The sequence below is a fragment of the Scomber japonicus genome, chromosome 7 (assembly GCF_027409825.1).
Source record: "Scomber japonicus isolate fScoJap1 chromosome 7, fScoJap1.pri, whole genome shotgun sequence".
Lineage (NCBI taxonomy): Eukaryota > Metazoa > Chordata > Actinopteri > Scombriformes > Scombridae > Scomber > Scomber japonicus.
Window position 1 is genome coordinate 18656650 of NC_070584.1, and position 16331 is coordinate 18672980.

At 38.5% G+C, this 16331-nt stretch overlaps 1 protein-coding gene across 3 annotated transcripts; it reads right to left on the minus strand.

The window, feature by feature from the left end:
* Nucleotides 1–98: 98 nt before the first annotated feature.
* Nucleotides 99–12670, minus strand: prkacba (protein kinase, cAMP-dependent, catalytic, beta a). 3 transcript variants are annotated; one of them, XM_053321813.1, is made up of 10 exons: nt 12367–12670; nt 8812–8873; nt 8296–8424; nt 7247–7345; nt 7000–7082; nt 6641–6767; nt 6282–6377; nt 5296–5418; nt 4968–5132; nt 99–3477 (listed from the first exon to the last, which is right to left on the minus strand). In XM_053321813.1, exons 1-10 carry the CDS (start codon nt 12410–12412, stop codon nt 3352–3354), a joined length of 1056 nt encoding a protein of 351 aa, XP_053177788.1. In that variant the 5' UTR covers nt 12413–12670; the 3' UTR covers nt 99–3351. The 3 variants fall into 3 exon arrangements, with proteins under 3 accessions (XP_053177788.1, XP_053177787.1, XP_053177789.1); XM_053321812.1 differs by lacking the exon at nt 12367–12670 and adding an exon at nt 10518–10721; XM_053321814.1 differs by lacking the exon at nt 12367–12670 and adding an exon at nt 9604–9732.
* Nucleotides 12671–16331: the final 3661 nt, after the last annotated feature.

The window sequence follows — 16331 nt, forward strand, 5'->3', positions numbered from 1 at the left end:
AACGCTAGCGTTTGTAGTCTACATTTTTGATCCACCTGACTAACATTTCTACACATACAGGAAAATGTGATCACATTAAACACAAGCAAGTCTGATTTTTGATAAAAAGAATTTATTATAGTGACATATCCTTTGTTACATAAAATCTGCTACAGCAAAGAATATCCCCCTTGCAAACACAAGTAAATATGGGTGAGAAAAAACGTGTAAGCCTTCTAAATGATGTGCAAAATATCCCACAAACTAAATACAAACACAGATCTCAGATTATTGATCCCATACTGGCATGTGTGACTAACTACAAAGAACTCAAACTGATTTTCACTGAGTGTGAAGAGGCTCAGGGAAAGTGCCATCATTTACATCACATATGACAAACATTATTACACACATGGAGGGGGGGATAAATGACACATAAGAGCTGTGGATTTCCTACACAGTTTCTGGGAAGATTTACACACAGGCAGTTTGGATTGAAACATGCTGAATTCCCAGGTGTAGTTTTCAGACTTTGTCCAAATAAAACATATCATGGATCCACAATTACATTCTGTTCACCTTATCATACCAAACTGGGGAAATAATGTTGAATTCCCTTCAAATAAACGTAATTTAGTAAAGCAATAAAAGGATAAAGAAAAACAAAAAAAAGGAAATTAAAAAGGCTACCATTTTAAAATAGGCATGAGAGGCATCAATGTGCATTAACTCTGGTGAATGTCTGTCTTTACTTCAATAAATGTTTTCATTTTAATAAGGGCAAATTAACAATAAAATACAAATAAATAATAATATTCACTGTTTATAACACTTTTGTGAATAAAACATTTTTCTCCTTATACATACTGAGAACTACCATTTGAAATGCAATTTCATTAGACAAATATAAATAAAAATAGCATAAGAAACTGTTGTGCCTTTGAAATGAAATTAGGGCGAAATGAAACATTGCTCAATATGCTCAATCTAGGGAAAAAAAAGGAAATTCAGGCATAGCCAATATCCATACACAGTACATCAGTACCTTAAAAAAGCGTTCAGTCTCCAAACCTTTTCACATTTGGTTGTCAAAGATTGTTGAACTTGATTAAATTGCATTTTTTCCCACATCTACAAAGACTTGAGCACAAATAATGTCAAATCATGATTAATAACTTCAGAAGACTCATGAGACTTTAAATTAAATGACTGTCAACAACGCATTATTGTTTACAACAAGGAGTGAAATGTAAAACTTTGATTTCCACATAACCCTGAGTGTCCGACCTGCAGAAATGATCTTAAACTGACCGCCCTGTGTGAAGCAGACAAAGACAAATTTCTCTCAAAAGTTCACAAAAGCAGGATCAGTCAGGACTTTTCTGACATGTGGAAGTTCAACAGGCAGACAGCTTGGCCTTGTAGATGTTGAAACATTTGACAAACAGGTTGTATGAACACCTGTTAAATACAAAGTCAACCTGTCATGCCTATGAGGAGTCTGCAGAGGCAGGGACTACATTTCAGCAGCAAGGACAGGCAATGTGTTAGAATTAATGGGAAATAAATGGTGCCCAGTACAGAAAAATCCCTTATAAAAACCTATATTCCTCTCAAGGGGAGAATATGTATTAAATATGTGTGAAAATAACTTAACAGGAGTGGTTTACAATGACAAAAATGTTCTTCAAAAGTCAACCTCTTGACCATATTCCCTATGAAAATGTGTGCCAATGTTTTTGTCTATTAACGTTCTCTAACTGACCTGACTCAGCCTAAGCAATTTTGCGAGGAAGAATGAGCAAATATTGCTCCATCACAGTGTGCACATTGCTTGGAAAGTGATGCAAAGAGACTACAAGTTATAGCTGCAGTAAGTAGATGGTTCAACCACGTAGTGACCAATATGAATGAATATTTTAAGGTTATGATATTTCAGTTTGCTGTTATCGTTTCATGGTTAATTGTTTAGTTTTGTTTTCATGGGATTATGCAGAGGAATATGTCACTGAGATAAAAATTGCCTATCTAATGCATCAATGTCCAAGGCCTAATAAACAATTCAAGGTAACAAAACAAAAAACAACAAAAAAAGATGGGAACACTTTTAGGGTACTATTACCTTGTTGTGACACTGCTGTACAAACGTAACAAACATGCAAAAATATATGAAAATTAAACAAATATGGCAGTTACACAATGTCTTAAGTGCGCTGCTAAAGCGCAGTAAGCATTTTAAAAACAAAATCGAAAAGCCAGACTGGACAAATTATGTCCACGTGATCAACACTGTTTTGCATCCACAATGACAATTGACCTTTCAGCTTTCAGCAATGTCCTGAAAAATGCTATGCCAACGCGCTTCATATATTTTTGGATGTGCCAAAGACCATGACCTACTGTGAGGAGTGACATACTTGTGACAGAGTTGTACCTGAAAAATATATCATCTCATTCCATTCACTTAATACCACAACCTAGTCTGAGGTAAAAGGAAACGCCCTGTGACCGGATATGGATAAAACAAATGCTACAATTGATCAACTAATACAGCACTGACAAGATTCTGTTTCATCATAACACTTGTCACTGTAAATCCATCTGCTCCAGAATTGAATGCCCGAGTGCTGAAACCAAGAAACTTAAAAAAAGTCATCAGTGTTTCTTTTCCTTCACTTGAGATTTGGTCATGCTTTAACAAACACAAAGCTTTTGAAAATCTTATGTCTCATATATATTTCTATATGCACAAATACACGGTTCTAGGCCTTAAGGACACCAGAATGATGAGTAACAGTTAATGTTTGATGATTAATGAATAATAAACGGAATCCTAAAACACACTCAGGTATGTAACAGACGATAGATAACTGCTAAAACTCAATGTCGGGAGCCAAAAAAAAAAAAAAAAAAAAAATTCCTTCAATTTTCCCAAAGCTTAAAATCACAATATGTGCAATACCAGCTAGTACAATCAATCACTCTTTGTGCCACTTGAAAGCGGGCATAATATTAGTTTTCATGTTGCTTTTTAAACAATTACTTGAATTGAAACCAGGAGCGGGGAGGATATTTAAAAGTGGCAAACATAGAAAAAACAAAAACAAAATAAAAAAACAAAGAGGACAGAGGATGTGAACGTGGTCTAGTATTTTTGTGTTGCAGCACAAGGGGTGTCTGCATAATGTGCCTGTGTATAGGTTAGTGCTAACTGCACGCAATATCATGGCAAGAAGGACCTCATTCAGCTGTGTGTAATGAAGGAACTAGGCATTTGTTTTGAACACTTGACAGCCCCAGCTCCACCTTAACCCTCAGGAGAGTGCAAATATCCCAAAACATGTGAGCCCAGATGGGACTCTTGCCCACTCACTAGAACTCAGCAAACTCTTTTGCACACTTTTCTGTTTGTGAGATACGAATGTCTTCTTCTTCATAGTCGTCAAAGTTGCTTGTGTCTCCTGGTCCTCTGCACTTTGGCAAGAAGGGGGCTTCAACCTAAGAGAAAAAAAAACAATTATTAATGCATGTAAATCAGGGGCTGATGTTATTTATAGGTAATAAATCATTTCCCATTAAGGTTCACAGTGTTCACTTTTGTGTTATCAATTATTTAGTAAAAGATACAGGCAGGTTATGCACATCCTTCTTCCTTTATGTACAGCTTAGGGCAGCGCTCAAGGCACACAATGTTGGCGTATCATGGCAGCACCTGTTGCAAATGCTTGAGTGTCACAAAAAGAAGATGTCTTGTAGCTGTATTTTATTAAAGCCTCCTACAAAATGTTCACGTTAGACAGAATATTGAGAGGGGATGTTCTGGAGTTGGAGCATGATTGGGGCATGGCTAATATTAATCTGGCCCTCGCAATCCCAGCCGTCAGCAGATTCATTATAATTTTGTGTACAGGACTCACCCGACTCCTGATAGTTATTATTGATGCCTCATGCACCTTGTGCTTGTTAACACCTCCTGGCACATTTCTCTACATGACATGGGAATGCCTGCCTGTCGCCCAATTCTAGCAGGGTGTGGCCTCCAAATTGACGGTGCATGCGACCATACCGGTTTTGATTCTTAATTTTATTTCTTAGTTTCAGGCCCTCTTAATATCTGAGGTGTACAGTGCTTTAAGGTCCAACAGCAGCTAAGAAATGATTGCTGTATATTGGAAGCTCCAGCACATTTTGACCATCTGACAACAGGTTCTAACTTTTCTTGACATCATTTACATGGAACAATCAACAACTTGTATAAATGGGGCAGTAGAGTTTAATTTAAACATGTCACGTGTTTGATCCAATGAGTCTACATTAACTGTTCCATGGGTCCTTGGGGAAGGGGGGAGCTCAGTTATAAGATCGTATGTTTCATTGTTATTATTCCAACTGGGATATTATGATGTGTTCAATTGCTGTTCATCATTTGTGTTTATACTATTTTATACTTTATATCATTTAGTAAGAGCACTCACGTGCTAGGCAATTGGTTGATTGGTATCACCTGATATTATTTACAAATGGACTGACAAAACCCACGTCTTTCGGAGAGAGCAATCTTAAAGACTTTTTTCTAAGAGGGAAACAAGCATTTGGCGGAGGGAGTACGAGCACAAAAACAACCAAGTGTCCAGATGTAAAAAGCATAGCTGCTATGTGATATTTCAGAGAAACATGCAGTGGAGGGAAACCTGTGCATACATTTCCTAAATTGATGTAATGAATGACTTTTAGAGAGACTTCAATTTTAAATGAAAATAAAATCAGTAACACTCAAACATGAGGCACAATAGTGGCACTTACAGATCTCTTTAACATGACAACTTTCTATAAAAAAGACCAGGAACCAAATAATGGACAGTAACAAAAACTACATGTCCTATGGTTCTGGATTCAGAAATATGTTTTGACACAATAAATATTTGGTATTCAATCACCTGGTAGATTGATATGCTGGTACTTAATTCAACAGTAAAATCTACACTTACCTTTCTCTCGTAGATGGCGATCCAGTCTGTTGTGGAGAACCACTTGTGATTTTTTATATCATTCACACCATTCTTCAGGTTCCCAAATCTCTTTGTCAGGTCTACTTGGAGAAGATTTCTCAGCAGATCCTTCAGGTCAGAACTAAAGTGAGATGGAAATCGTACCTGCAGAAGGGAAAAGGAGGAATGGAACCCTTCAATAGTGTGCTCATTAACAGTAAACCAAATCGCAGTAAAAAAAATGTATAAACAATATCAAGTTGGCATTTGTGATTGAAATTTAAGTGGAAAGTTTTAAACTCTAAGACTTGTGGCGTTCTCTGTCTACCTTGCCAGACACAATCTTTTCATAGATCTGGATTGGCTGATCAGCGAAAAAGGGAGGGTAACCAGCAGCCATCTCGTAGATAAGGACTCCAAGTGCCCACCAGTCCACAGCTTTGTTGTAGCCCTGAGAGAAACAGAAAATTCAATTAATTTAAAATGGCTGTACTTGTTTGGCTGTGATCCAAAGAGTTTTGATGGAAAACTACTTTGAATGACAACCTGCAATGACAATCAGAAAGCCTTAAAATATATGGCAGTGGTACATTTATGTTTTCTTGGTTCTGTACTATAGTACATTGTATTTTTAATAGAACAACCATGAGGTTAAAGTGCTGACTCTTGGCTTTAATTTGTGGTTTTCAGATCCACATCAGATGACCAGCATGGAAATTGTATCCTCCACTTTTAGGGTAAAAGTTTTTAATAAAATGATCAAATTTGATATTTAATTTCTTATCTTCTACAGTCAGTCTGAGTGTATGACTCAAAGACATCAGCAGACCCTTGGTCTTCTCTCTAGTGAGGTGATGTGATGATCTGCCAGGCCTACACTGCAGTCAACTTCAATTCCTGCTTGGTTCAAAGGCTTTTTGACTTCAGTCAGGTCTTCAGTCAGCAAGTGAAATACACATTCAGTTGGGCTGAGGTCAGGTGACTGACTTGACCAATCAGGGGCAATCCAGTGTTTTACAAAAAGTATTTTGTTCTCCTTGTCAGCTCATTGTTTGCCTTCACTATACATTATGTTGTCATAAAACTGGAGGCATAAAAAAGGCCACATTTCTTCTGGTATGTATGTGAAGACACTTAAAGACGAGAGTCAGCAGCCACACCTCTGAGTTATTGTCTCATTTGAAATGTGTGTGCTGGAGTACAGAGCAAAAACAATGAAAAACATGTTACTGTCTTAGTACTTTTGTCCACACGTGTTACTGTACTGCACTGTAATAATACGTATATGGGCTCTGTTGGATATGAATGGCTCACCTTGCTGAGGATGATTTCTGGAGCCAGGTACTCAGGAGTTCCACACAATGTCCAGGTCCTGCCTTTTACTCTTTTGGCAAAGCCAAAGTCTGTGACCTGACCAAACAACAACAGCAACATTATGAAATCAGTAAGGGCACACTTAACATGTTCTAAACACTTGAATCAAGGCTATGTGGAACAAATTTGACATGAACTGCCTGGTATTTTTCAGTGTTACCCGTCTTCATACTCATATGCAGTAGCTGCACACTTTAATTATTGGCTGTTTTCTAACAGCAACTGATGAGTGAGGGCAAAATGTTTCTGACCCCTCTCTTGCTTACCAATAGGGGAGCGCAAATAGTTCAGTTGTGTACCTGGATATAGCCATGTTGATCTATGAGCAGATTTTCAGGCTTCAGGTCTCTGTAGATGAGGTCTAAAGAATGGAGGTACTCAAAGGTGAGTACTATCTGAGCTGCATAAAATCGTGCATGGTGTTCACTGAAAGAGGGGAGGATGGACAGTCAGACATGGGTGCAATATATGAACAAGTATCTTTTGAGTGAATGACTGAACTGAATCATGTACAGCTGACTCAAAATTACATCTGTCCCAAGCCATTTCAACCACAAAATTGCCAGACCAGCTGAACCTCTGTCCAGTTCTGAGTGGTTCAAAGAACACTGCCAAAAATTAAATTAAATACTTAAAATAAATTGTATCTACTCCACACCTGAACCTTCCAATGCGTCTGAGGTGTGAGAACATCTCTCCACCGGGCACATATTCCATCACCATGTAGAGGTTTGAGTTGTCCTGTTAAAACAAAGCAAGAAACTATAAGTAGGGCCAAAACAACTGATCACATGGTGGAGAATAAATACCACCCGTCAGCTAAATAATGGTATAATGTATAATGTGGTTATGGTTACTCTGTTGTTTACATTTAGTTGGCTGATTTTTTGGAGGCAAGCTCATACCTTGAAAGCGTACTCCAATCTGACGAGGAAGGGGAAGGAGACAGCCTGTAGTATTCTCTTTTCATTTAGTGTGTGTTCTATCTGCTTCAACTTCACCACCTGAAAAACCAAGTAGCAAGATCTTAGAAAACTACTATACTGTCAGAAAGTAAAACTCAGATGACAATCATTTAAAAAAACGCCAAAAAAACCCCACACGAACATCATGGCAAAGTTCATCTTTATTTGGCAACGCTTTGCTTTAAAAAAGACCAGTGGTTTAAGTGTGACTCTTAAGTGTGATATGTCAGACTAGCATGCCAGCACAACCGACACTCACACACGAACTCAATCAAGTGCATTACCACACGATATTATAATACCTGGCCAACATGTTTACTGCAATGAACTAACTATCTCAGGCAAGTTTAAAGTCTCTGAAAGTTCTTCTGCATACTGTAGTGAAATATCTGCTGTAGATGTGAACTCATGCCTGCCTGGAAAGCAGTAAAAACACATTCAAAAACCTCAAGACTATGGCATACATTGGTCAGCGGAAATGTGACAAATACAGTACATGATGTTTAGTAAATGGGTTCAAATCTGCAAAAAAACACTATGATTCTTTAGGACCTCTGCGATTGAACAATAAGAGGCGAGCATACAAACTGAGAGGCCATACAATGAGGTGAACACATAAGAAACCATATGCAACAAAAGGAAAGTCTTAGTGGTGAAGCCGAAACAGAAAGTCAGAGGGGTTTACTTTATTTAAACTGTGCGAAATTCAAGTGAACAGAATACTGATAGACAAGCACCGCACTGAGGACACCTCCTACGACTTTCACATCAGTATTTAAAAGATCGAAATGTGCAATGCCTCTGAGGTTTTTAATGATAACATAAAGGCAAGCACAGGAGAGGAAGTGTTCCATTTCCTTTTGTGAGATGCACAAGATTCATGTATTTACCGCATTTGTCAAGCGTGCCGAAGTTTGCTTACCTACCCTAATTTACATTATTAGCTCTTGTGAGAGGGTCAACTGTTGTCTTTAAAACCATGCACCTACTTTTTGTTTGTCCAAGATCTTCATGGCGTAGAACTGGTTTGTTCCTTTATGTTTAACAAGCATAACTCGCCCAAATGAGCCAGTACCCAGAGTCTTGAACCTGTCAAAGTCATCCAGGCCCGTTGTGCTCTGAGGAAACACATTGTCAGGAGAAGTGCGAAAGCAAAAGCAAACTGATGATTGAAATGCTCTAATTCTACTTGCAAGTTTGTTATACTTTTAGCTCTTGTATATACTACTAATTAATCATTATGTTTTCCTTGACACTTGTAGCTGGATTGAGATGTTAAAGAGTAAATGCCTCTTAAGGACACACAGTTCAATTACACAATCAGCCTGCATTCAAGTCAACAAGATCTGTGCTATTTTGAACTGAAGGAAGTGGCTAGGCGCTATCTTCCAAAACGTTGAATCATTTTGCCTCATACAAGAACTGCTGAGCCCAGAGTATTGAGGGAAATAATAGTCTTAATTCTTAAAAAGAAAGTACTTATGGAGAAATACTGATCATGTTACCTGTGGTGGACACTCCCATTTTCTTAAAAAATCTTCTTTGGCTTTAGCTAAGAACTCTTTCACTATAAAAAAAAAGAGGAAATTGTAAAACAACAATTAGCATTTTGGCACTCAAATGCTGTCATGACATGTTGAGGGGGCAATAACAAACCAGGGCAGTTTAATGCGATCAGAAAAAAATAAACAAAGTTCACATGTTCAGGATAAATGCATTTTAAAAGGTCAGGCATATGTCAAGTACTGGGGAGGAGGGCTATACTTGACAAAACAGCAAAAGATAAGGTTCCTCCTGAACAAAACCACACGCCTAAGCAGGAAATTTTAATGAATAAAGTGATGCAAAGAGCTCTTGTGGGCTTTACAGAACCAGCCAATTAAAAAAAAAAGCTATTCTGCATCCCTTTCAGGTGTAGGCGGGAGTAAAGGGGAAGGGGAGAGGCAATAATAATAATAATAATAATAATAATAATAATAGGAAGAATAGTAAAGTGAGTAAGGACAAAATGCAGAACACAACTGAGGCTACAGTGCAGGCATTAGAAAGACAGCATTGTGAAAGTCACAGCAGACATGAGATGTCCAAAGTCACAGAGTCACGGCAGGTATCTAGTGTGTTGAGAACTTTGGTGGGCAGTCACTGATTTAAATGCATAACTAGCATTGAAGTACTGCTGTATAGGTAGATGATGCATAGCCAAATTAACCTCAATCTCTATAATGTTTAGACAGAATATAACTCAAGCCTAACATTCTCTCTGTGACTTAGGATGTCTCATGGAAAAATGAGCATACCAAAAGTCTCTACAGTTCACCAAGGGTTTGCAGGAACATTCACCCACATGGATGGAAATGATGGAGAAGAGAAAGAGAGGAAGAAACATTTATGAAGTGTTTAAAAACAAGAACATTAGAGATTCAAGTGGATTCAATGCAACACACAACAAAATGACACTGAAGTAGACAACATAAAGAATCCCTATACCACCTGGCAGAAATTACACTACATTAAAACAAGATCATCTGGGGAAAAGAAAAGACTATTTTCCACCCAATGTCTCAGAAAAATATAGCTGTAAACAATAGATAGGGGAATCAGTTATATGACTTGGTAACAGCATATTCATTTTTAGTTAGCTCTTAACATTTGCATGCTTTACTACAACAGGTGGATATTTCTGTTCACTAGGGTTCAATTCTGTTCTATATTTAGGTCTGACTCTTCCAAAGTATTGAAGAACACACTGAAAAATATTGATAAACTACAAACATTTGTAACAAGGAAGGAAAAGCAACAATGATTGAAAAGACATTGTAAGCACGTTTCATAATTTGCAAAACACTGTGCACAGAAAAATGACAGGACATAGATATTAAGATGAAGAAAGCAACTGAAGCTCCACAAATGGCCTGGACTACAAAGTGTTACACCTAAGCTGCTTTTACTGATGTCTCTGTTGAATCCAAACACAAAGTAAGAAGAAACTCTAAATAATAAAAAAGTTTGTGAAACCAGGCTGCTGCTTGTTGTTTATGTACATGCAAAAAACTACATAATCAAACTTAAAGGCTTTTCAAACTTACTGAAATAATAATAATAGAGTAGCATACTACTTCTGAATAAACTTAATGTTAATCAATTGTCCTGAAAACAAGAGCTACAGATGTTGATGGACTAATTTTACATGGAAAAGTAGCACTGCACTTACTCAACTTATCCCACAAGATGGTGAACTCAGAGATATGAGGCACCTCACTCTCTTGTCCTTTGTGCTCCTGGCTACTCTTACGACATATGTGAAAAAGACGGCTGGCTAAGGATTGATCCTTTCCCTGGGCCATTTTAAGACAAATTTCCTGATGTTTGAGAGAAACGGCTTGCAAGCAAAGTCACCGTTTTCAGACTACAGACCAACAAGTGAGACTAGCTTCCTGTATGCAGCCGAGCACACTGCAATGCTTGGCTAACCACATAAAGTTAAGCTTCCTGTTCAAGTACTCTACTTCAGTTTCAGTGACCAACTGTATGTTGACTTTTTCTGTGCCATGTCACTTGAAAGCAATTATAGGTCGTGCATGCAAATGGTGATTTTGTTTTGACTAGACGTACACAAATTATGAATAGCAAACTAAAAAGGTCAGCCTCTGAATGTTTTGCCAAAAACATTGCACAGCTATGGTGCATTCAGAGTGCTGATAAGGAAACTAACTGTAGGTCTCTTACACCCACTGACTAACATAGAGGCAAATTATGTCCAGGTTATCATGCTCTCTGGTGGTAAAAAAGCAACAATGCAGTTCCTCAAACAGCTTTCTCCTATGTCTAATGTCACTCATACAAACTGACCCTCCTACTGCATTCTTGTTATTTTATGGGATGCTGGTATTTGTAGTTACACTCAGTTTGGGCCACTAACTGCATCAAAGATAAAAACAAAAATCTAAATGAGACCTGGAACATGTTTCTAAGCAGCTTGCTGTTTGCATCACGGTGTAATTGTACACAACACTCAGGTCCTCCCTGTAGAAACTACAGGTGGCTTGAGTCACAAGACCGTGAGACCGTGAGACTGTGTGGATGACTGCCAATCAGAAAGCAGGTCAAGATCAGTGCTCTCCAGACAGACCACTAGGCATGGTACGGTTTAGTGGATTAGCTGGGTCATTACGGCCAAATACACACTAAACACAACTGAGTGTCCTCTGGCTACTGGTTGTAAGTGATTGATTGAGCACTTTGTATTGCTTCTCAACAGGTGCAATCTAACATGGAAGGGGGCTACCTTTCTCTTTATGTTACAGCATCAACACAGTGGGATAATGTCACTGTAAGAAAGCAGTGATCAAGGCATAACATTTTGCTTTACAGTAAACTTGTTGACAGCTGACTTGACACATCAGTGTTAACCAGGTTGGATGGAAACTGTTGAGAGCCATTTTGCAGTCCTTGTTTGGAAAACAAAGCAACACCAGAGACCAGAAACACTTGCAGTATAACAGTCATTAGCCTGGTTTAGCCACATCAATTAGCCTTCAGGTCAACTTGGCTTTTTAGTCGTTATCAGGTACCTGTTGTTAGCTGTGAGCAGGCCTTGCACTGCAGCTATAGTAGAAGCCAACATTTGCTGATGTTATCTGTCTACAGGCAGCTGATATTAGCTCTTAAGAAATCAAACAAGGTGCCTTGATAACTTTAGTTAATGTTACAATGAGAGGCAATTGTATAAGCTTTATTAAAACGGTCTTCATTTGAATTCACTGCTGTGGGAAATAAACCCTGCCATTTGCTCAAATGCCACATACAATAATTAGCTGGCTGCATCCTCTGTGGTGCTTCCGAGTTAAGGATAAACAGACATAAATGATTACGAGGGAGCTAGCACATCGTATAAACTGCCCTACCAAAGATGGTTCTTCTCTCTAGCTTATATCCCTGTACTGTCCTGCTAACACTGGACAACCACTGCTAAAGGCTGCTCTTCACTTGACTTCAGGATAAGCAACCTCACGCTGCACAATAACATTTGATGGCTAACAGGGTAGCTGGACAGTGCTCACCGCTTTCTTGCTCATTGCCTTTCTTGGCAGTTGCTGCGTTTCCCATCGTAGGAAGACAGGGCGATGCACAGCTGGCTGGCTAGGAGCGATGATGGTGGCGGTTAGCTAACAGGGTCCTCCGTTAGCTAGCGTTAACAAATTTCAACTTGTGCTAGCTGGTTGGCTAACAACAACATCAATATCGTCTCTTCGTGAACAGAACCTCGACGTGCTCTGCTATCTGCTCTATTGATCCTTATTTACAATGTCCTTTTGTCGTTCAAGTGTGCCTCCGCTGGAATGAAAACATGATCCAGACTTTTCACCTCTGCCTGCTGTCGTTTTATGCTGCGTTCAAGTCATATGGGAATATCCAGAACTGCCTTGATAGATGAAATGTTGCCTTCAGGGACCAGTCGGAAATCGTAGGTTTTTTCTTAATCTTAAACCCAGTGGGTGATTTGTTATTTTTTTAACAAAGGGATGGGGACTGCAGGATTATCATATATGCCTAGCCTAATTCTTGATAATATTATAAATGCTGTTATAATTTCAGTTTAATATAACTGTTAGACTAAATACACATTTTAAGCAGGCCTGTTCTTTTACTGGATGTAGACACTGCATATTTTAATAATGCTCATTTTTCTAAACACATTGTAGTTTTGACAGTATAAACTTGAACTGTCTAACTGTTCAAACTGAGCATCATGGTGAGGTTAATTTCCTCAACCACATTACCTGCTCCACTGCCAGGTTACACCAAACATCTATAGTAAAAACTATATCTGTAGTTACGTTTCCCCTAAAATATTTTGTTACAGAGGTGGTTTGGTCTATGGGTGTATTTTCAACAGCACGAGCACTACTGGCTGATCATAGAAAAATATAGAAATACTACAGGCAGCAGTGTGATCCTCTCGCTCAATGACTACATGTTGCTATTTGTCACTTTGATGACATATATTATATATATAGTATATAGTTTAGACAATATTATAGATCTAAGATGAAACTGACAGAAGGGCGGGCTGAGAGAAAAAGGTGCAATTAAAAATATATCTGTTGCTTCAACACCATGGATTTATCAGTACAAAGCATGGTTAGGCTACTGATAATTCAGAGCCACAGTCAGGGCCATACATTCTGACTTGCACAAAGCTCTCCTTATGCAAGCAAGACTTATGGAGAGTACAGGAAGCTCACAAACCTCCTATGGATCTGAAGACAAAAAACACTTGATTTTGACTCTCACTACTAATAATGAATGTGAAATTGGACAATAAATACTATAAACTATAAAGTTGATATGGAACTGTATGGCATACACCAATGTCGATCATTTATCCCATGCTATCTGCTGCTGACTTGAGCTAAAGCGACATTGCTGTTTTATCCAACCTTGGTGGGTTCAAGTAGTATGGAGTACTGGGGGCATGAAAAAGTATACACTGCACCTTGAGTTTTTATGTATACTTTATTACATTTTTGCACAAGGAGTTTTCATACATAGAAAAGTCAAAGCAACTAATTCAATGCAATAATAATACATCTTCAACAATAATACAACATTAAACAGAGCGCCTTGGTAGTTGAGTGGTTACCGAACATGCCACATAATGGCGGCATCCCTGGTTTGATTCCAGTAAGGGAATCCTTGCTGCACATCATCCCCCTCTCTCTCTTTGTTTATAAAAAAAAAGACAAGTAAAAGGTGTGAGGATCCGCAGTTTCAGTTGGAGGGAGAGGTTGATGGAGTGGAGGTCCAGACAAAGTCATGAAGTGTTTTTGGCCTGCAGTGGCGATGGCCATTTCACATCATAATTGCACGTGTAGTGTAAAAGCGGTCTCTATATCTCAAAATATGTATTAAACATTGAGGATTTTAAAATAATAAACTGAATCATGAGCTCTCACAGGGAATGGGTAGGGCTGGAGTCTTAAAACTTTAAAAACTGTTGAGCATTGAATTGGTTTGTATCACATTGTACTGCTTAAAACTTGTAACTATGTGTCATAACATTACCAAAGCTAAATACATATAAATCCAAAAGCAAGACAGACAACATGCTACAAAACTTTGTTTTATTTGCTTTTCTGGTTGACTTCTGGAGATTATACCTGGAGTGGTACCTGTGCTGTCTGTCAAAAACAATAACAACAGTTAAGGAATTAGTAGCCTGATTACACATGCATGATAGATATCTACTTGTATTTACAGGAATATTGTGAAAACTAATTTGCAGCTTAGGTAAACAAGAAACAGAATCTTAATTTTGTGTATTCTGAATGAAGGAAATTTTCTGTCTGGTGTAGGTGCCCTGCTGGTTTGTTGCTGCAGTAAAATATGTCAGTTTACCTGTTCCAGGTCTCCCGCTGACTTCAGCATATGCTGTAAATGATGCTCCAGGAGCTGCTCTGTGGTCAGGGCTGGAACTCCAGAGACGAACTCAAGCTAATGTGGGTCTGAGGGATGCATCATTCTGTTTCTGGGCATCCCCTCATCATCAGCCAGCCGTCTGGCTCGTGTCTGGCAAGTAACTGTCATCCTTTGGAACTGCAACAGCATATAAGCTCCATCTCCCAGGCTCTTTGTTTCAGACTTACCTAAAGAGAATAAAAAAGATAAACCACAACAATCTTTATATGATGACATTTTAAATTTGTAGTAGTTTTTGTAATACTTCTATTTGTGATTGTAATAATAAATACATGTTAGTCAGTGGTTTAGTAAGATAATTAGTTTTAACATGCAGCAAAATGTCATCCCTGTTTTTCATTGCTGGTCCGTGGACATGATGGTTATAATCCAGGCCTCAGTGTACATCAAGATGTGGTTGTGAAATGGTTCCAGTTCTGCAGTTGATCCACATGTTGTATAAACGGCAATATTATAAATAACTAATAGATTAAGGGTAAGAAATACTTTGTTATTTCTCTGCCTGATATGTCCAAAGTGAACCACGTGATTGTGAAGACACTTGTTTTTACTTTATTATTATTATAAAGTGCATAACTACTTACTCGAAAGGCAAACACTTTTCCATGTCCCTCAGCCACAGATCAGGAATTGTGTGCAGTCTTGCTGAGTCCACATGTTGCCTTGGCTCTTGAGCACTGACTGAAATCATAAGGACAATTTGGGCAAAATAAGAAAGACAGTTCAAAAAGAACAGTCAATATCAATAAATAATACAAATCAATGAAGGCTATCTCTGCTCTGCTAGAGATAGCAGAGCAGTAGAACAGTTAGGGCTTGTCAGAACGTCATGGGGTGGGAATCCCTCCTGATGATGTGTTTCTCCGGGGGGACCTCCACCTGAGATTCACACTCCGTCAGTGTGTATAAAATAATGTTAATTAGTCTGAGGTACTAATTTAGAGGTTCCAGGATCTGGGCAGTAGGTTTACGCTGTTATTTTCATAAATTGAATATTTCGGCACCACATGGGAATTTGACTGTCTAGTCATAGTATGTTTTAGGTTTTATTTTGACAGGTAAGATTAGTCAGTGGGGATCTGTTGGGTTAGTTTTGTTTTGTGTGTTCATGATTTGGTGCCACCTGCAGCTGTTCTCTTTGATAGATACATATGACGGTCTGTTGGTTAGTGTTAAACTCCTTCTCCCTGACACGGACAGATTAAAAAAAAATCTTGATTGCACTCCTGCATTGATGACGACATCCAGTCTCAGAATATGAAAAAACTGGTCACTCATTTTTAACTTCTGCTCATCCCTTTTTGGCCACAAAATGAAAAACAGCTTGTATTTCAGTTTAATCTTTTGTAGGCCTATTTCAAAATGAAAATCAAATAACCACTCATTTTTTGTTTTTCAATACTTGTTCCTAAAAAGCCCCTCCCTGAGCTACTACCTAATCGTGGTGGACGGGTTTGCGTGTCCCAATGACTCTAGGAGCTCAGTTGTCGGGGGCTTTGCCATGGTAGGGTCACCCATGGCAAACATCGCCTGGGGTAGGGACCAG